This window comes from Pleurodeles waltl, chromosome 3_1 (genome assembly GCF_031143425.1).
Source record: "Pleurodeles waltl isolate 20211129_DDA chromosome 3_1, aPleWal1.hap1.20221129, whole genome shotgun sequence".
Taxonomy (NCBI): Eukaryota; Metazoa; Chordata; class Amphibia; order Caudata; family Salamandridae; genus Pleurodeles; species Pleurodeles waltl.
The window spans coordinates 1,493,584,060-1,493,606,070 of NC_090440.1; the positions used below are offsets into that span (position 1 = coordinate 1,493,584,060).

Consider the following 22,011-nt stretch of genomic DNA (forward strand, 5'->3'; position numbering starts at 1 on the left):
GTAGAGCTTCACATTCCACTGTAATTAATATTTATCTAACTGCCCTCTTCTGTAATGAAAACTGCATTAACATCCTGTGCCTTATCTGGACTCCTGGGTAGTTATGTTGTATAATGCAGTCATGTATTTCACTTTATATATTAAGATAGTTACACATAGGAATGCAGTATTTTGTTCATTCAAAATATTAATACATTAAATAAATAAACACATCAACAACATATGTTTTTATAAAGTATTCAACACTTCATTATAGAAACATAGGCCAAATGACTAGTATATTCGAAATGAAAAATACTCTTCAATTTGTAAATGTACTTAAACAAGAACCTGAAAAGTTTATGATATGCATTACATTTCTCAAGCAAATTGCACAAGTATTACATAAGTATAGACTAGAGTGTAAAAAGGCCTCAATATGGCAAAGTTTAGAAATAGGTAGTTTGCATGCACATTGTACAACAAAAATGTATATAAAACAGCTTTGTTTTCGTTTTTCTAATATTTGTAAAAAGAGAATAAAGAGCAATCACAAAGTTATTCATTTGTTCGATTAACCTATGCTGACAGAAAACGTCAGGCATGTTTCAAAATGAACAAAAGCACTCTGTCATGTGAACAAGTCCTTTGTGCCTTTCAAGATATGTAAAGGATAATTTGTATAGATAGCACACCAGTATGTGATACAACTTTCATTTTCTTTAAAAGGAAACTCAATTACCATATTAATCTTATCAACATGTGCAAAGTAAAACATTTAAACTTGACATAGAAATTAACCCACATTGACCTAAGTAGACAATTGACATTGTGTACTGCATATAATAAATTGTCAATTGCTGCACATTTTGTCAGCAATATGATTATCATCAACATTTTTATCTAGCTGAATCCCCATCAATTTATACTCCAATACAATTATGTTTAATAAATCATCATTGTTTTACCTACCTACCTAAAAATGATTAACTCTTTTGGACCTTATACAGACCATTTGACATTCTGACATATTTAGGATAACTGCATCGAATCCCAATATCTTTGACAGATATTGTACATTGATTGTTTTGGTAAAATAAATTTAACTGACAGAAACCACCAATGTCTTTCTGAAAAAATACATGTTCAGCTAATTTGAAGTGTAATTCGGAACAATAATCAAAGAAACAAAAATAATGCACATTTTTGGCTGTTTATGATAATATGAAAATCAACCCTACTTGACTTCTACAATTAATGAAAAACACTGTTACATTTTTGTAAACGTTATTTCACATCATAAAGATAAATCTACACTGTGATAAATTGTCAATGCTTCTAGCATTATTAATCATTTCACAATATTTAAGCATCCTGTAACTTTGATAGGTATTTGAGAAAAGTATCTTCTATTCATAGCGCAGTAGTATGTGTATTGGATATCTGAATCTGCATAACAGGGGTGGCTTTATCTTTTAGTGAACTGTGCTTGACTAAGCATGTAAATCAAAAGCAACATCACTAAAAAGAAAGCTTATGTGCACGCCTGGGTCCGTAAACAAATTAGTTTTCCTGCCTTCTGGCCTGACTAGTTAGCCAAGAGTGGAGTCCTTGGCACGTATCATTGTGGTCTATAGTAGGACAGGAGGGTCAAATTGGATACACTATTTCTTCACAAAGTCTATCTCCACCAAAATAATTATCACATGTGTTTGTTTTTCAGTGAGCAGACAGCATTCAATATGCTGGCAAACTAGTTCATTGCTTGAAGAAGCAAACTGCAAGTAAATTTATGTTCAGTGTTATTGACGCTTTAAAAATATTCTTTATAAATAAAACTTACAGCATACAGTTTTTCAGAGTTACTAAAAGTGCATTTGTTGCCCAAACGTTTACTATATGCTTTATATTCTCTTACAAAAGAAATTTCTGTCTTTGATACAACGTGTTCTTGAAAAAATGAAAACTAGTTGTGATTTCCATTGACTTTGTAAGTACACTGTAGTGCGTGTTTGGATCACAGTCGTCTACCAGGTGAACATACTTTATTTAGTGATAGGCACAAAGACGAGAAGATCATTCATTCCTTCTTCCACCATTCGTGACACATCAATTTACAGAATATTCTGTATGTTAGACAATTCCAAGATAATAATCCCAGCCCACCTATGATGGTCTGAAATGAACTGATTACATTCACACTACAAGCAATCTCCTCCACATATTTAAGGGTGTATCATAACAGCAGCATTTGATTTCAATTATACTGTAGTGCAGTTTATTTATCATAAAAATACCATAGAAATGGTCAATTAATAGTCATCAGCAGAACAGAAAAACAACAAAAAGAGGTAATGCTGATGCCAAAACAATTATAAGAGTGTTGGTATATAGAAAAGTAATCCTCATATTTTATACAATTATACAGAGTATAAAAGATAACCGCATATTATGCCATGGTCTCCCTTATCCCAGTTTCTATTTTCTTTGGAAGGAGTTCTTTTCTTTCATCCACACTTGCTAACGAATTCCGACAATTTTGCCCGTCCACAAAAAGCTTTGCATACACTGGATTGGAGTAATTTGTAGGCTGATGAACAAAAAAACATAAAGAGGCGAGGTGTCATAAATACTGCATTGTAACCTTAAAAGCTGTTACAAAATATTTTATTAAAAAAATAATAACAAACATGCTGCATAATTTACAATAACATAGAAATAATGCATTTACATATAATATATATATAAATATATATATATATATATAAAAAATATTGCCAGCAGATAATAGTTGTGATAAAATCACAATCGCAATCTTAAAGTTTTTAAATTATTGAGACAACAAAAAGCAAAATAATCTTTCAGAATCTGACAATGAGGAGATCATTTGAAAATCAGTTGAACTTTCAGATGACAGTACAATGTGCTGCAATGCTGTCTACCGCATACAGAGAACATATGTAACATTTGCCATATTTATAGTATGTTGTTTTTTTGTAACAACAGAAGTGGTACTCTTCACCATTTTGGAGATATCAATTGCAGGTAGCTGAGTGAGTAAAGTCCTGAGATCTGTATGTAACCTACGGGACACAGATTAGACTGTTTACAAGACTGAGTGGCACATCTAATCTAGGTTGCCAAATTGTGCCCTGCTGGGCAACACTAGTATTTCTAGTGCTACAAAACATCACATGTGAGCCCATGTGTTCCTGGTAACACGTAATAAAACATGTTAACGTTTTGTAAGGGGAGAAGGCACTAAGGGCCAAATGTATTAATATGCAATTTTGCATTTCCTAAATAGCGACTTCATCAAACTCACTTTTTAGGAAATGCAAAATAATATGTATGTAATTGCGGATTTCCTAGTAGAGATTCCTACAAAGTAGAATCGTAGGAATCGCTATTAGGAAATCACAATTAAGAAATTCCATTGCATTTGTTCTAACGGGCTGGTTTGGCATTTCCCAAATAGCGATTTCCTATTTGGGAAATGCAAAACCAAAGAGGGCTTTGGGCAATAGCCCCCCCGAGATGCACCCCACAAATAGAGGTGCACATGTGGAGCACACAAGCCCCTAGGGAGTGTGTGTGCTCTAATTGGTTTGAAAAAAAAACATATTTGGGTGTTTTTTCTAAATTACACATGATTATCATCGACTTGGAGTAGGAGCCCATTTTGCATTTAGGAAATTCTTTGTACATGTGCTTTGGAAATTGCAGATAGGAAAGCTTTATTGCGGATTGCTATTTGGGAATCACAAAATGCGATTTCTACTGATAGAAATATCATTTTGTGCTTCTCAAAAGGGCTTTGTACATCTCAGAAGCCGATTTAGTGATTTATACCGTTAAGAAATGCTCAATGGCTTTGTACATTAGGCCCTTAAGGTCTTGGTCGAATGCCATATTCTGTTGGTAGGTCATTCACAAATCAAATAGCAAGCGGCCATCAAGAAAAAGTTAGTAACCTTAAATTCCTGATCTCAAAATAGAATGAAATATTATTGTTTCTGATTTAGATTTGTGCCACAAAAACATTTGCAGATGTTTCAACTAGGAAATGAACATATTGTTGGCGTTACAGGACTTGGTTCAAATATTTAAAGGAAAGAGTAACAGTCTATGACCCAGATCTATGAAAAGTGGTGCTGCACCTAGTGCAGTACCACTTTTCTTGTGCACCTTAGCACCCCTTTCAAACTATCATCGGGCAGAGATCCTCTAATCACTCCCACTTTTGACTTTATTTGTGAGAGGGGCATTTGGACTGCAAAAAGTCAATTTGTTTCCCCATTGGACCACAAAAAATAAAGAACTCTTCTTTCCCCTATCTTCAGTTTACCTGTGTCCATGGTATATTATGTCCCACATTTGTTATTTCAGAGACTCAAAAAAATACATTGATATGCTTTCAAGCTCCCACTAAGGTTACAGGTCCAGGAATGATGATTAAATTCTACGTGGTTTTCAATGCCTTGGCAAAATAACTTATGAGTGGTGTGTTCTACATGAAAGACTACGGGGTCACTTATTGTTAGTTTGTGGGAAAGAGAGTTGTTTGGGCGGTGGAAGCCTCAACTCTCCCTTCCCTGTGGAAGATCCTTAACAGCTTGTATTATCATTTTCATACCACAGCTGCAAGTCACATTGTGAGAAACCTAACACTTTTGACAGCTCTAAATGAGGAGGGAGAACAATACAACCTGAAGGAAATTACAACTTTACAGTAGAAATTCTCTTTTACCAAACTCCAAATGATACTGCAGGCATCTCTCTGTATTGTCCCTTAACCAGAAAGACATAGTTGGCATCACAAAACTCTGCTGTATGTACAATTCTGGTGCTAGGGTAGAATTATTTGGAAACACTCTAAAGTAATCACTTGTTTTCTCAAACAGCAGACCACCTTGGCTGTGATTGCTTTTAAATAAATCATTATTTAACTCCTACCTATTTTGCATAAAGTAAAATGGGATGTGTTTGTGTGAAAAAATGAGAAGCTGAAGTTTATTTTTTTAAGAGTAGGCAATGGTCCTTAGGAACTTTGGGCCAGATGTAGTAAAGAAGCATTTTGCGAGTTGCAAATAGCGAGTCTTAGCGACTCGCTATTTGCAACTCGCAAAATGTAATGCAGAACGGTGTCTCAGACACCGTCTGCGAGTCGGTATGGGGTCGCAATGACCCACCTCATTAATATTAATGAGGTGGGTCGCAAATTGCGGCCCCATACCGACTATGGGCACTCGCAAACATGGAGGCCTGCTGTAGTCAGCAGACCTCCGTGTTCGTGACTGCTTTAAATAAAGCAGTTTTTTTTTTTTTAAGTGTAGCCCGTTTTCCTTAAAGGAAAACGAGCTGCACTTAAAATAAAACCGAAACCTTTAGTTTCGGTATTTTTTCAGGGCAGGGAGTGGTCCCTTGGACCACTCCCTGCCCTGAAAAAATGTTTTTGGGTCCAGTCACAAACTGGAAGGGGTCCCATGGGGAGCGAGTGGGTTACCATCCACTTGAAGTGGATGGTAACTGCAACACCATTTGCGACCGCATATGCGGTCGCAAATGGTATTGCATACCACTAGGAATCGCAAATAGGAAGGGAACACCCCTTCCTATTTGCGATTCTGAAATGCATTTTGCGAGTCGGTCCGACTCGCAGAATGCATTTCTACATAGGAAAATGCGATTTGCAACTCGCAAACGGCAGTTTTTGCCGTTTGCGAGTTGCAAATCCTTTACTACATCTGGCCCTTTGACTACTCTTAAAAAAAAGGTTTTTGTAGTATTCGCAAGGGGGACTGTGTCCCTTGGGTACCACATTCTGTTTTCAAATTGGCTTATGGCAAATGGCTTACAAACTCCTTCAAATTTAGTCACAGATCACACCCATGAACATTACTCCCTTCCAAATAACAAATTGGTGTTGGGTCGCAAACCGAAATTGTGATTCTGTAACTTGCAAATTGGGCCATTTATGATTGCAAACTTACTTTGGACATCTGGCCCTGAGAGATAGAAAGTCTGACAACGTTCACAAAAAATTACCTACTGAGAAAAAAATGTAGGGTCATCTAGAGTTTGGCAAACAAGATCACCTCTCCAAATCAATGGTTGAACCACACTACTAAACTTGTGATCCCCACTTCATTTAGAGGAGTATCTGACAGGATTCTGATGGAAAAGCCTCAACGGGCTTTGACATCAGGAGCATTTCACCAGTGGACCATTCACAACAAAGATATTTTTTACAGTGCATAAGATCTCCTCTATTTAGGGTGAGCCCACTATTGCATAGTTTACCTGCTTGAATATGCAATGCAAGTTACTGCATGTCAAGCAATGTCTCCTATGAGATGTATAAAATTTCCCTCACATCAGGACAATTTTTTTGTGTTTCAGATAAACGTTGCAGTTCCTCTGCCCATTCTCAAGATGTGGTCAGCTAATGCTTCTGACTTTCAGACAGTGCCTTAAGCAGTCCAATATTTCTCTCATACTATGGCATCTCACATGAGAGAAGAGTCAAGCATTGCCTGCACTACAAGCAGTAACAGGTGTGTCCACAATCACCACTGAATATGACGTGTGGAGACAGATGTCATTGCCTTTAGACATATCTTATGCCAGAATGTTGCACTTAAACTTCATACACAATATAAGGAGTGGGCATAGGATCCTGTGGACATAAACCATAACCTATAAACCTGCAAATGGGTGCACAAGTAAATATGAGACAAGGAGTGATGAAACCACATGCATGGTAGTGTGGTAATTGCCAGGACTTGGCAGACAGCTATAGACATCGGAACTTTTCAAGAGGTGGAGTGTGATATCTCAGATAGACATAATGTAGAACAACAAATAGGTAACATAGTCATCAGGTACAACAGTACAAGACATATGAATGAATCATGACAAGTTTGTAGAGTAGCACAAGTCACTGGGTTTCAAAGATCTAATTTGTCAGATTCTTAATCAGGTAGTTGCACAAACACACACACACACACACATACACAACATACTGACGTATACGTCCACGCAAACATAATCCTCACTGTTGGAAAATGGGTTATTGGTAAGGGCAGGTAAGTACCTACACTTAGCAATAGGCCACTAACCTCCACTTAGGTCCAGTTAGGTCTCAGTAAATTAAACACAGCTCAACCCTTGGTAGCTTGGCAACGAGCGACAAGGCTTAACTTAGGAGACAGAGTGTAAAGCATTCAGATATCACAAAACAGTAATTAAATAAAACACAGGAAACAGTTTAAAAATGAAAAAAACAATTTATAAAATAGATTATGTTTTTATCTTTAAAATGACACAAAAATGAATAAAATCGGATAAGGGGAACCGGAGATATGAATTGTTAAAGAATTATAGTTTTTTTAGTGCCTAGAAACAAAAAGCGCCAATCGGGTCATCTGGTTGCACCTCGACCGGGGCAAAGTCAAAGTGGCAGGCCGACCGCGATGGAGCCCGGCTCGGCTACAGGCCGCTCGAGGCCTCGGTCAAAAGTTTACCTTCACACTTTGTCGTTTTTCTGAAGATTTTCTTCAGCGGGACGAACCTTCCAGTCCAATCCGTCTTCCTGGAGCCCTTCTCCGGTTACACGTCGCGGGAATCCTCAGTGGAGATTTTTACCTTCGGACGTATTCGTTTTTTTGAGGTGAAAATCCTTAGAACGGGGTAAACCTGGATCTTGATCCGACGTCCCTGGATCCCTCCTCGGATACGCTGGATGGAAGGTCCCGGTCAACTTTTTACCTTCGGACTTAGTCTCTTTTTTGGAGATTTTCTTTACCGAGACGAACCTGCAAAATCAGGCCGGGTCGCGGTTGAGGCAAGCCGGCTAGAGTTGCATCGGCAGGTCGGCCCCTCTATGGAGATTTTTTTCAAAAGTTCTCAAAAGTTCTCTCAACTTCTGGGGCTTCTCCCAGATGTTCTTTCAAGGTTCTTTTGGGGTCCACAGCTCACCCCAAGGGTCCAGAAGCCCTGAGATGATCCTTGGGGGGTGCGGACTACAGCTCCCAGAATGCACCTGGCACAAACTCCTTTTTGGCCACTGGGCAGTGGCCAGCTGGTTGATTTCTTCAGGAGTTGGTGCAGGGGACTCTGGTTAGCAGTTTTTCACCTATAGCAAACAGGGAGTCCCTCCTTGAACAGTTGAAGCCAGGCAAAGTCCTTCTTGTGGTGAAGCCCAAGTGTGCAGCTGGTGCAGTTCTTCTGAGTGCAGGTTCCAGGTGCAGGCCAGGGGTCCAGCAGGGTAGTCCTTCTACTTTGGTTCTTCCTTGTTGGAATCTGATGGGGATCTGAGGTGCGGGTGCAGGTCTGCCAGTTTTATCCTTGCTCCTGGGTGAAAAGCAGGGGGGTCCTGGTTCTCCAATCAGGTGCAGGGTCCTTCCCCCTGTGATGACCACTTCCTGGGAACTGTGGCAAAAATCAATCCCAAGAGACAACATTCTTCAAAAATCCATCATGGCTGAATCTGATTTTTGGAGGTTACATCTGGCTGAGCCCACCCACTGGTATGGCTAAAAATCATAAACACACCCCTCTCCTGCCCTCTCCTAATCTAATCAAGGGGGCACCTAGTTGTCTGGGGTTGCAGGATGTGGGGGTGTTGCTGGTTGCTCCAAATGTCCTTCTCTGCCTTTGAAGACCAGTTTGGCAGCCCTCCCCCTTCCTGCCTCACCATCTGCTGAGGGGAGATTCCCTCCCACAGGCACATTCCTTTGTGTGAAGGCAGGCCACTTCACACCTCATCAAGGCAGCCTGGACAGGCTGCCAGAGGCTGGCCAATCAGAGCACAGCAGCAAAAACAATGCAGGGCTGAAATTGGCAACTTTTCAGGTAAAGTTTAAAACTCTTTACCCAAATAAGTTATAATAAATCCAACAACTGGAAGTTGTGGGATTTATTATACCAAGTAATTTGATACCAAACTCTTGGTATCCAACATTTAAGGGGACTTTAAACATTAAAATAAAGTCTTCCCATTCTAGCCTATGAAGGCCATTTACTACCATGAAGGAAAAACGAATTTGGCTGTTTTTATCTCACCAGGGCTTATAAAACTTCTTTTATAAGGTCCCTGCTTACACTTACATGGCACCCAGCCCTAATGCACATAGGGCACACCTTAGGGGTTTGGAACTACTTTTAATTCCAAAGTCGAATTTCCATATAACTTCACTAGGCACCTCAGCAGTGCACCTATGGGTACCTATGCGGGTGTCCCTAAACCTACATGCCCTACCATATACTAGGGACTTTTAGGTAGGTAGACTTAGCCAATTATAATTAGCCTAATTTGCATATCCACTTTACACAGAGCACTGGCCCTGGGACTGGTAAGCAGTACCCAGGGCACAGCCAAGAGTCAGTAACCACCAGTACCTGTCCAAAAAGTGTGGGGGTGACCAGGGCAAAAAAGGGGACTTTCCTACACTCACAATTTTGTGAGTGCACAGGAAGCCTGAAGACATGTGTTCTGCTCTGTAGCAAAACAATGATGTGGAAGGCCAAATCTGAGCAGGTGGCCATGGATAGGTCTGTCATTGAGAGACATGTCCACTAGATGATGATACTTGTTTTGGTCAGACTCCTGTTGAAATTGTCCTCAATTCTGTGTATAGGCAGGTGAGCAGTTCTGGGTCACCATGTGTTTAAGTGTGTAGGCTTTATTGGCCTTGAGCTCAACCGCCTTTGCCTATCATCTAACACAATGTATGTATGCATGTGAAATTCCTATAGCATGAACCTAACCAAAAGGTTGAAAGGCAAGCATAAAGTCAACATGTGATAGAAGAGGTAGCTGGGTTGTGGACTTTTAATGAATTGCAAGGTAGTACTGTTTCAGTTGTTCCAAGTCCTGGGGGCACTGAGAGGAAAGTTGTATTGCCTTCTTACTTTTTTTCAAACTTTCTAGTCTGATGTTGCCTTGGCGGTGAGTGTGTTGAGAATCACTAGAGATGGTTAGCTTATCTGCAACATAAGCAGTGCTTCTGATGGCTTTGTAATTTGATGCAGCTGGTTTTGAAGATGGTGTGGCCGGCAAAGGGAACCAATGGAATTCCACTAGGATTGGGGTGATGTCCCCATAACTGCTTAGCCCTGTTGTGGTGTGTAGAGTGCACTGAATCTGTGGTAATATTGGGTCTAGGGGGCAATGGAGCAGGTAAGAGAGTATGAGGTGTCTGTGTCTGTTCTTAATGTTTAAAGTAATATTCTGTCCACTGCATCTACCTTTGTCCCCATAGGATCCTTTGCAGAGCGTAGTGGGTTGCTTTGCCTTTTTATCCTAATTTAACATTTACGTACATGTAATTTTAACTCCGGAAATAACATCCTCACTTGCTGCGTGAGGTGCTATGGTTGTGTAGGTGCGCAAGCCCAGTAGAAGAAAAGCAACTAATTGCAAGTTAATTATTGTGGTACATGTCATCAATGGTCTTGGAGTAGCATTTTGTTCTCCCGAAATAAATAAAAGAGTGAAATCGAATAAAAATATGTACCTAAAGGAGGCAAGGTAGACTTTTAGGACAATTACCACATTTAAATGCATTTTTCTACTAGTGCACCTAATACTATCATCGGAACTGGATCGGTGCTTATTTTAACTCAGAAGGACACTGTGACCTTACTAAGCACTGTTTGTTTTCATTCGACCAGATCCATGTAAACACAGTCATTCTTTCACTCTATGCACAGAAAAACATCAAGCATTGTAAGATGTAATATCTGTCATGGTTAGAAGAGAAATAAAGTGCATCTCTAGTGATGCTATCTGTTAAAGCTTCCGAAGCTAATGAAGTGGACTATATGCACTGAAGCAGGGATGTGAAGGTCGATAATGGAATGAGTATGGCAATGAATTTTCTCACCCCTTGGGTAAGTGGTCCCTTCAGATCAGAGCTTAGGTAGATTGGAGGAGCAGTATGTGGAAGCTTGAATGCAGGGGGGGCACCCCATATATACCTAGACTGTACACAAACAAATAATTTTAGAATGGCATACAACTCAAATTTAGTTTTTTTTTTTTTTTTTTAAATAGTATTGCTTTGACATTTTGATCTGTGACAACAATATTCATAATAATAATCATTTTGTTCTGTAAGGGAACATTAAACATTTTATTAATTAGATAGCACATTACTTCAAGCGACAATGTCTTTCCTTTACTAAGTTTCCACGCACACCATATTCAGTGGATAAAACTACACTTGTCACTGCTCACATCACTTACTCCCATGGGCAAAATGAAGAAATCGACTCCAGCAAGAAGCAGATGATGTGTTTTTCTTTTCGTCACAAAGACAAATGGTGGCAGATGGGCTGTGCTTATCGGTCAGGCTCTCAAAACTCTGTGATTAAAGCACTTTACTTCGATGGACCTGAGGCATCTGCTAAGTGCAGGGTCGCCTTTTCCTCTAGTCAATACAAAAGAACTACAATATGAACCCTATTAAAGTATTTAATTCACCAAAGAAGATCCCTAAAATTCAGAACTGTCTGCACAGGTGTTTTTTAGAGATTAAGTGGTAAAATACCTATTTGTTACTGCTACTGGTTTAAAGAAAATAAACCACCAATAAAATGCATGACATCCAACGATCTAAGCCTGATGAAGGTTTACGTGACCTTGAAACCTTTAGAATTGAGTTTGTTGTGTTCACAGACTAAAGTAAAAGGCAATGTGTTGTCAGCACAAAAGATGGCACTTTAAGCTACTTCTAAATAAATACATGAGCACTTTACATCATATTCTTTTAAACTGATGTTTTTTAGGTTTTAGCGTTAGCCAAGTCGTTTTGATTTTACTAAAATTACAATATGACGAATATACTTTTTGGGGGTTTCAGCCAGCTCTCTTTATCCAATGGTCTGTTATTATACAGTCACCTTTTTTTCTTCTGCCCACTACAGCAAACAGCAAGGTGCAATGGGTCAACTCGCTTAAGCAATTGGATAGCTTCAATGAACTCATTCACACATAAAGGAGTTCTCTTCAGTGCCCATGATTACAATGGCAATGGGTGCATTATGAGACCAAAAATATTTTACTTTATTCGTTTGTTTTGAGTGACGAGTGCCAGGCTGCTTGCTCAACAATAACATTTGCAAAAAAAATGACAATAAACTATTTTTGAAAAAACAAAATGACTGGCAGCCAATGCTAATCCTAGCAGCTGTGCCAGTATTTGCTGATAACGCCCCTTCATGTCTTATAGTAAGATACATGTACAATTTCTTAATCCACTTTTTCATCATGCTATGTTAAAAGTCAATATTAATATACGTTTAATCAAAATTTGGCCATATTGTTTCAAGCCACAACTTGAAATTAAAATCTGTTCTTTTCATTCAAGTTTATGAACACGCCTCAGGCGGGATTTTGTTGCACACTTATATTTGGCTCACAACACAAAGAATCCACTACTGTTCAATTGATTAGTTTTTCTCGTGGGCTGTCAACATTATTTTACAGTTAGCACACCTTGTAAAATAAATACAAAATGAAACAAATCGAGCAAATTATAGAATGATGTTAGTACCACTATCACCCGGCTTTGAAACAAGTGGTCACTTCTTGAAATGCAAAATGAATTTGTAAAATGAACCTTTACCTTGTCTGCATCAACTGGGAAGTTTGTATGGATCAGCCCACCATCGTTATGAACATGATCCACTTCATACATGTTGTAAGATGGGTTGCCTATTTCTACATTCATTCCACCATTTGTGACTGGTTGCCTCCTGATTGTTTTCGTCCTGAGGAGTAAATATTTATAAAGAATATATTAATCCAACTACATTTTCTGCATCACTGCAACATGGTTCATACATGCTAAAACGCTTTACTCACAAATATTCAACAAATAAATACATCCTCCCTAGCCGATTCAGATTTCAAGACCAATTGTAACTTCCTGACTAAATATCGTAGCAAATTTAGGAATTACCAGAGGAATCTGAATTGAAATTACTGATTCCTCTAGTACTTCCTTTTTTCTGAAAGGAGAGAGGTTTTGCTAAGTGAGATATAACAAATTTGTCATGCGAGGTGGGGGAGTGGTTGCATCCTTAGAAAATAAAAGATGATGGGGATTGCTGAATTATGGGTAACATTATTGGAGAACTGTACTAGGAATGTTCCATTTTCCGATATGTTGTTTTTGGCAGAAAGTTACAAAGATTCTTTTAGGCAGGAGAAAGGTGACTTTGTAAAGGTATCTTTTGTAAAATATTCATTACAAACCAAACTTTACCAGTGAATTGGGCTTATAAAAAGATTATAAAAAGTCCAAGAATGGACTTTGTAGTTATTACCTAGGTAGAGATAACAATATGCATCTTAACATTGAATCCCAGTACTTTCGTATTGAACAGCTAACCCTGTTACAGTGAAAATAGTTTTAAGGCCTTTAAGTTTAACATTAAGCCTTTACACATCTTACTTTTGTATACCATGTGTTTTACTTTATAGACATTTAAGGCCTACTTGTGGTGACTTAATAATTAATAGGAGTATTTGAGTGTTTCATTAGGAGTTATTTTGACAGTAAAATTACTGTTTTAAAACTGGGCAGACAGGCTACAGTGGTATATGCTGCAGTCTGCTAGTGTAATTTAACAGACATGCCCTAGTTAAACTTTGTATCATGTACTAGGGAGTTATAGGTGATTTAAATATGCCAAATAGGAGTATGACTAATTTCAGAACGTTTTTGAGGTCGGAATACATGCACTGTAGTCCAGTGAGCAGAGTCCCAGTGCACAGAGTCAAAAAAACTGCAGCATCAGTCCAAAACAAAATGGGGGTGAATCACGCAAAAATAAGCATTTTCCTTCCAGTGAAAAATTTGGCAGCAGCTTGAAACTGTATTTCTGTCCTTCGCTGCAGGTGGACCTCGCTACACTTCAAATAAAGAGGCAAGAATCCCCCCAAACCACAATATGTGACTATGACTGCTGTATCTTTTCCCCTTCTTCTGAGGTGCACAAGCAGTGTGCCTCTTGGTAACACCTTAGCGTCTGCTAACAAATCTGTAATGTAGCACAGGCAAGGTTTCAAAGGTGTTCCTCATTTGCATAGGGCCACTCAGTAATGACAATGGGTGAATACCCATTTGAAACTGCACAAGTATAAAATGTGACCCATTTTACAGAATGGATAGCACACATATCGGCGGCCGTTTCTGAAAAAAACAAAGTGCCTCAGCAGCAAAAAGTTGGTGCAAGGACAAACAGCACCAGTGTTGCTAAAGTAATTTGGCTAATTTGGTGTTCAATTATTGGGGAGTAAATAAAAGGAAATAATTGTATTTAATTTAATTGTCCTCTGACTGGCAAAATAACAGAAATATCCTTCTCTTGTGATGTGATGATTATGTAGGGAACTGCACAGGTTTCTAATGAAGATTTCAATAAAACTTGTATTTTTAATCATTTGAAAAACAATCAGTTGATGAAGAGAAGCAATAGTTCCACACTATTGTCAGTCGGCAAGTTCAGACTGCAGACAACTTGCACTATGGAAGTTTTCACACTTCATTACCACATGTTGTCTTGGTTCCAATCACATTTCTCTAAACTAATGTTGGCAGGTGTTTAATGACAAAATGTGTATGGTGAACATCTTGAATGTACAATAGTTACACCAAGTGTGTAATCCTGATTTGAGAAGATAGTCTGGTTTACCATGAGCTAGAATTACAATGGGATAGAGAAATGTCATCAGTCTTACCGTCTTTTCTGTTTGCAAAGTAGAAGTCCAATCACTAATGTTGTAACTAAAGTCACCAATAGGACCAGTGGAACGATGATCGCTATACTTCCTGTATGCAAACAAAAACAAAATGAGATGGCTATCCAAATGTTTTAATACATGTTTACCAAACCAAAGCAAAAGTTTATCCTAAACTCACTCTCATCACTGAAAACATCGAAAGCAACAAATGAAAAAAGAGCAAAGCAACTAGTTTAAAACTAATTACGAATGAGAATAGGGTCATAATAAAATGTCCTTTTTATTTTGAAATACATGTGGAGCACATATGTATTGCTTTTGTAGACCATAAAATAGTTCATAAAGAGAACTCTTTAAGTGCAACGGACATATTTTGTGAAGATGTGTAAAATGCTGATTTTGTTTTGAATGTGTACTTCACACTAAAAAGAGGCATCAACAGATGTCTAGCAGGAGCAGTGTTACATAGATTGGCCTTGTTTATGTGTTTTGTTTTAAAGTAAAACTTGAATCAACATTTCGACATGTCAACCTGTACAAACTGTTGGTATTTCACTATCCTTGCAAATATCAGTTTGGCAAAGTGAATTGTGCAAACCTCAAATCTGCACAAATTAATTGATAATTGTAAATTAGTTAAGAGTAGCAACTTGCTAGTAAATATGTAAACAGTAAGAAAAGTTAATCTTCTTTCTTTAAGACCAAAGTTTCATTACTTTCCTCTATTTTTCAGTAAAGTTTAATTTTCACCTGCCCCACTTTAAACTGAGCTGCAAAGACATTAAACAAAAACTTAAGGGATTTAAGAAATACCTCTCAATATGTGATTATCTGCATGCAGAGAATGAATCTATACATTATTCACACTTACGTCATCACGTAAGTAGCACATAAAAGAGTTAGAAGAATCCAACAATCACCTTAATACAAGTCATTCAATTCATTGGTTCGAGAAAGAGGGTAAAGATCTTAATTATTAGCGTGTAGCAGTCCTGATAAGCTCATTCATGAGGATGAAATTCACGCAAATCATTCAGCTCTAGTTCCTTTTAGAATTGTGATTTTTGGTGCATGTGCTGCATTGAGTCAACTTGGAGGAGTTAAACAACCAAGTAGTAAATAATTTTTAGTGGTTCTTGACAGTGCTAAAAAGGGAAAGACAGGAAGGGCCGGATTTAGTGTTTGCAGATGGGTATCTCTGTCAAAACTTTACAGATTCAGCATGCACCTTATGACGTGTTTTAGGATATAACACACTGTAATAAGGTAGGCAGGATATCTGTAATGTTTGTGATGGATTAACTAATTGCCAAATTTTATATCAGGCCCTGAGTAGCTTATTTCTAGATTTTGCTGACAGGAATATTTTGAACCAAGTCCAACGTGATGCAAGTTATGTGCTGAGAATGCTTGACTTCTTAGCCATGAAGAATGAAACAACATTGCCTTGGTTTGTAAAAATCTGGGGTCATGAGCATGACCAGCTTTAGCACTGGTGATGGTAAGTGTAACAGTCTTTTTGGATGCCCTCCCATGACCACCTTCTCCACCAATTCCCTCACTACCACTCTCCAAAACTGCACCTCATCTTTCCATAGCCATCTATGAATATACATTTAAGTTTTTTAAAAAGTGGTACTTATAGTTCACTCACAGTTTTGGGATCAGCATGCACACGTCACTTGCAGAAGGCACATTATCCCTCTGTACTACTTTATGATGAGCACCAACAGTAACATTAATCACCAGAGTTATCTTGACATTTTTATTGTTGCCTGAAAAGTGCTGATGGCACAAGTAAATTCACTTGCTTTTAAACTCTTTGGTTATTTTTAAACACAGCGCCCAGCACCAAAGTCAGTGCAGGAATGGCTGCACCAGTTGCAATGCCCTAAAGCTGCCCTGGTCATGAGTGAGAAAGGACTGCAGCAGCCTAAGTCACGATAAATTTCTATTGTAGAATTTTTGCATAAAAGGAAAGAGCTAGCAGGTAGTGGAAATTGTCTTGAAGTCACAGAAATGGAACTCACTTATTCTATAGTCTCAGTGTTGGTGTTTGGGTCTGTGCTTATCCGATGAAGGTATGCACTAATTTTCCTTGATAGATATAAAAAACACAGAGTCTCATTTAGACTATTATAGTCATTCTGCCAGCCTTGGTGCGATAGAAGAGGCTCACTGGATACACATGCACTAGATGGTTCATTTTGATGCAGCACTTTTTATACTGGGGGTAATTGTGCCCAGCCTGCCAATACTTATGCCGTAGAAACATCACTGTGGTTGAAGCATGCCCTAGTTGCATTGTGGAACTGGTGACATGAATACGATTCCTGGCAGTGTATTTCCAAAGTGGGAGGAGATTAAAATGATCATTCAGATGCAGAGAGTTTCAATGATGGATTTAATATGCAAGCCACCATAGTTTAAAAAGCAGTCTTGCACAAAAAGGACAGCACCAGAAATGGTGTCAACTCTGCTACCTGAATTGAGTGGGCCGTTTGCAGCCATTTCTGATAGATTGTTTAACCTCAATTAATTATATAATTAAGTGTATTGTACTTTTCAAATAAAATGTGCCTGAACAGTAAAAGGGTCATTTGGATTTTCGTGGCATGAAAGAACTCCTAGGTCCGAGCTGCACTTAAAAAAAAACGTTTCTGTATTTTTTCAGGGCAGGTAGTGGTCCCTTGGACCACTACCTGCCTTGAAAAAATAGTATTGGGTCCAGTCGCAAAGGGGAAGGGGTCCCATGGGGACCCCTTCCAATTTGCGAGTGGGTTACCATCCACTTGAAGTGGATGGTAACTGCGACACCCTTTGCGACCGCATATGCGGTCGCAAATGGTATTGCATGCCACTCCGAATCGCAAATAGGAAGGGAACACCCCTTCTTATTTGCGATTCTGAAATGCATATTGCGAGTCGGTCCGACTCGCAATATGCATTTCTGCATAGCAAAGAGGCATTTGCGCCTCGCAAACTGCGATTTTCGCCGTTTGCGACACGCAAATCCTTTGCTACATCTGGCCCTCAGTTCTTTGTTTAAATGTTGAGCATTATTTGCTGCTGCCGTTCGTTTCTCATCATAACTTTCAGGGATTAGGACTCAAAATTAGTCAAGCTACTCAACTATGAGTGATTATGTACCTTGCTTCGCTTCCATATTTTATACAGATATGTGAGGCACATATGTGAGCTCCGATAGTAAAACTATTGTTTTAATTCTGAGTCTTGTTGTAATCCCATTTCAGATGGGCCTGAATCACCATAATGAACTGTACCGGAAAACACTTCCAATGTTCCCTGTTCACATTTCATTTGGAAAAATTCTTTTAAACGTGCTTGGAGAAAACTACTCGGAAAAACTTAAAACGAGGAAACCGATGCGCAAAATACCTATCCTGCAAGCTGCGCCTTATGTTAGGCAGAAAAACGTTGATATTCGTCAGACTTAGCTGATACTCACAATTCTCAGGAAAGATAGGAGCATTCTTCTTTGTGAATCAACATTTCAAATTAGAATTGCAAAGAAGCCAGAGAATATAAATTAGCAAGAAGAAAAAAGAAAAGTATGCATTCTGTGTTTTCAAAATGTTGTCCACATAATTTTTTCTAACTGTAAGATTACAATACTTAGGCGCTTATCAAAAAACACATCCACTTGAATTGTTTTCATGACTGTAAGGGCAATTTCATTTAATGTTTTAGGATGGGAAAAAGAAACACGTTTTGAAGAAACAAAGAAACAAGTATTCAGTTTCCACTTCAGGGAAAGCAAAAGAACTGCTCATTGAGAATGTTAAAAAAAGTAATTTGTTCTGAAATGGCAAGTATCAGTGGAAACATGTGACTTACTTCATAAACATTTTGGTTTTAATTTAGAACTTGACACCAATACCATGGGTGTAAATTCAGTTTCTGACATTTGGGCCCATATCTATACTTTTTGATGCAAACCAACGCCAGCGCTAATTTGCGTCAAAAATGTACCACCGGCTAACGCCATTCCAACGCACCAGACGGGCGCCTTATTTATGAACTGACGTTAGCTGGCGCCGCGGCGTGGTTAGAGTAAAAAAAAATGACTCTAACCGGTCAATGCAGATGTAGGGAAGAATGGGGGTTGTGCGTCAAAAAATGGTGCAAGTCAGCTTAGAGTAAAAAATCATGGCTCTAACCGGACTTGCGCCGTTTTTTGACACAAAACCCCCATTGAAATTACTCCTGTCTTAGGAAAGACAGGGGTCATGCCCCCCTGCCCAATGGCCATGCCCAGGGGACTTATGTCTCCTGGGCATGGACATTTGGCACAGTGGCATGTAGGGGGGCCAAAGTTAGGCCCCCCATGCCACTAAAAAAAGAATACTCACCTCTACTTACCTGGAATGGGTCCCCCCATCCATGGGCATCCTCCAGGGGTGGGCGAGGGTTGCAGGGGGTGTCCCTAGGGGCAGGGAAGGGCACCTGTGGACAGCTTCCATGGTCAGAGACCATGGAAATGAGCCCACAGGTCCCTTAACGCCTGCCCTCTCCCAGACGTTAAAAATGGCGCAAATCAGGCTGAGTGGCAATTTTTTAAGGCCCACCCCCTCCTGTGCGTCAAAATGATACCGGAGTATAAATAAGACGCACTGATATTAGGTTTGCGCCGAATTTGCGTCAAAAAGTTTGACGCAAATTCGGCGCAAATAAAGGATAAATATGCCCCTTGATGTTTAAACTTTTGATGAGTAATGGTCAATACATATTTCAATTGTTTGCATAAACTAAAGCTAATAATATTCGAAAAAAGCAGTATGCAACATTACTTCTAATGCTAAACTAGAGATGATTGCAAATGTTTCATTTATGTGGTAACTGTAGGTGACTTTCACTTTTGAACACGCATAGATGATATCTTTTGATGGGCGCTAATATGAAGATGTTTCTTTCCTGTAACATTAAACACATGTGGAATGCCACAAGAGGTGGATTTCCCTAAATTAGAAAAATAGAGGAAGAGTAATTTCTGGGATTAATTTTTGCCAGTGGCTTGAATTGCCCAGGTATTGACATTTGGAAAAGATAGTCCAAACTATGAGACAAAATAAGGAAGCCCTTTGCGCCACATTTGGACCTCATTTGCATCATTTTTTTTATGCAAATGTGGCAGTAAGGTGGCATTTCCCCCACGTCATATGTACACAGTGGCCCATCGTGCCACATTGTAATGCACTAGGAGGCCCCAAAAATGGTGCAGTGAAATTTAACAGCTTTCACTGCACCATAGTTTCTGTCATTTTTAATGTTTGCTTAGAGCAGACATTAAAACGATGCACCCATTTATAACAATGGGCCTCCTCTCACTTTGCTATAATAGTGTCAACATTTTGAAGCTAGTGTAGCAAAGCATCAGAATAGAGTCAGAAATGTTGATGCTATTGTTCTAACTATCACCATGGTGCGCCATATGTGTGCATGTTAAATACGGTGCAACCCTGTTGTCGTTAGGTACTGGAAGGGGGTGCAGAAAAAGTGGTGCATCAGACCTGATGCACCTCTTTTTCATAAATTTGGGCCTATATTATTATGACATGTGAAGATGATAATGTTTTTTCACCACACCTATATTAAATCTATGCCTGTCAGTTCTAGCCAATTCTTACTTAGAAAATATGACTGTACAGTATTGATGGAAACACAATCGATTGGGATTAAAAGATGGAAACATTACCCTTTTGTACCCTAAGATTCAAAGGTGATGTTATGGGTTTTGCTTTTTGTCTCTAAAACAGTCAGAAACCACCCAACAACAAACTTAACAGGCATAAAATAACTGGGAAGACCTGGCACATGAATTTAAACCACCACTGCAAGTCCCAACAAGCTACATTCTATGATCACTTCTTGACATCTCACATGACAATCAGATATGGGATGCGATTAACACAGTCCAACCCAGCAGACCTCTCCAAATGTTCTCACTGCTGAGCACTGTGTCCCATAACATGATAACTGCACTTCAGTGGCCATCATGCACAACATGGAAGCACTTTCCATACAGGATTAAAACAAAGACTACACACTTTCAACCACACACACTACACAAGGTATAATGCTACCTATGTGGGGAAGTGCTTCAGCACCCCACGTATGGGTAGTAAGCACAATACTAACATTGTAGTACAATACAACAGAATACAGTACAATCCCAGTTTTCTGACTTGTTGGCAGCTCTCATCTCTCCATCATCTCAACATCCATGAAAAACAGAGATTACTGTTCTGTGTAGGAGCAAGAAGGAGTATTAATCATTGTGGGTATTGTCACTCACCTCTGACAAAGGGGATGGCTCATATACACATGTAAGAGTATGTAAAAACGGACTCCACTCATACTCTGTCACATACTCTTGCATGTTTTTGTGAATCAGAACCAAAACATCTAAAATGTTAATAAAATTGGAATATCTGAGTCGTATTCATATAGAGTTAGTACTAATACAAAGGACTGTGATCGATTTGTACTTTTAATAACAATGAACTGAGGGGCATATTTATACTCTGTTTGCGCCGAAAGTGTGAATTTTGACGCACATTCAGCGCAAACCGTGCACCAAATTTAAACTTTGACGCCCGAGTCCGCGAATGGCAAAATCACGCCATGTGCGTCATTTTCTGGATGCGGGAAACCGCCTTGCCTTAATGACATACAAGGTAGGCGTTCCCGCCCCAAAAATGATTTAAACAACTGTGCGCCTTATTTATGCTACAGCGCAAAAATGACGCACAGACGGGAGGCGGAGTCGGAAAATGACGCACAACCTGATTTGCGTAAAAAAATAACATCTGGGTCAAGGCAGGCATTAAAATGGGGCAAACACACCTGTATTTAATGAAACCACACAGAAGCAACAGCAGAGCTCCAAAAGGAAGATATGGAGGTGCTTTTCATCCAGCATGCATGCTGACGCAGAGCACAGGAACAACAACAACAGCTTCCACAACAACAGCAGGGACCCCAAAGGCAACGCAGAAGGCAGGAGAGGATATTCCGCACCAGGACAACCCTTACGGGACTCTGCCAACAAGACATCATTCAGAGGTACAGGATGAACTGACAAGCCATTCAGCAGCTGCTGTGCAACATTGAGCCACAGTTGGCACCCAGCTTGCAGACACTCTGCACCATTCTACCAGAAAGCAAGCTGCTAGCTGTACTACACATGTTGGCAAGTGGCTCCTTTCAAACCACTGGCACCCTGGTTGCTGGGATCTCACAGCCATCATTCTCCG

General features: G+C 39.2%; 1 protein-coding gene across 1 annotated transcript in view; it reads right to left on the bottom strand.

Annotated features, from left to right (window-relative positions):
- Window positions 1-213: 213 nt before the first annotated feature.
- LRP1B (LDL receptor related protein 1B) overlaps window positions 214-22,011 on the bottom strand; it is a 4,500,992-nt gene continuing 4,479,194 nt past the window's right edge. Inside the window, exons 89-92 of the mRNA XM_069225083.1 lie at window positions 14,732-14,822; window positions 12,612-12,756; window positions 10,869-10,967; window positions 214-2,569 (exon numbers count right to left, since the gene is read on the bottom strand). Coding sequence (XP_069081184.1) covers window positions 2,429-2,569; window positions 10,869-10,967; window positions 12,612-12,756; window positions 14,732-14,822 — 476 coding nt within the window. The 3' untranslated portion in view covers window positions 214-2,428. The remainder of the gene's footprint in view (window positions 2,570-10,868; window positions 10,968-12,611; window positions 12,757-14,731; window positions 14,823-22,011) is intronic.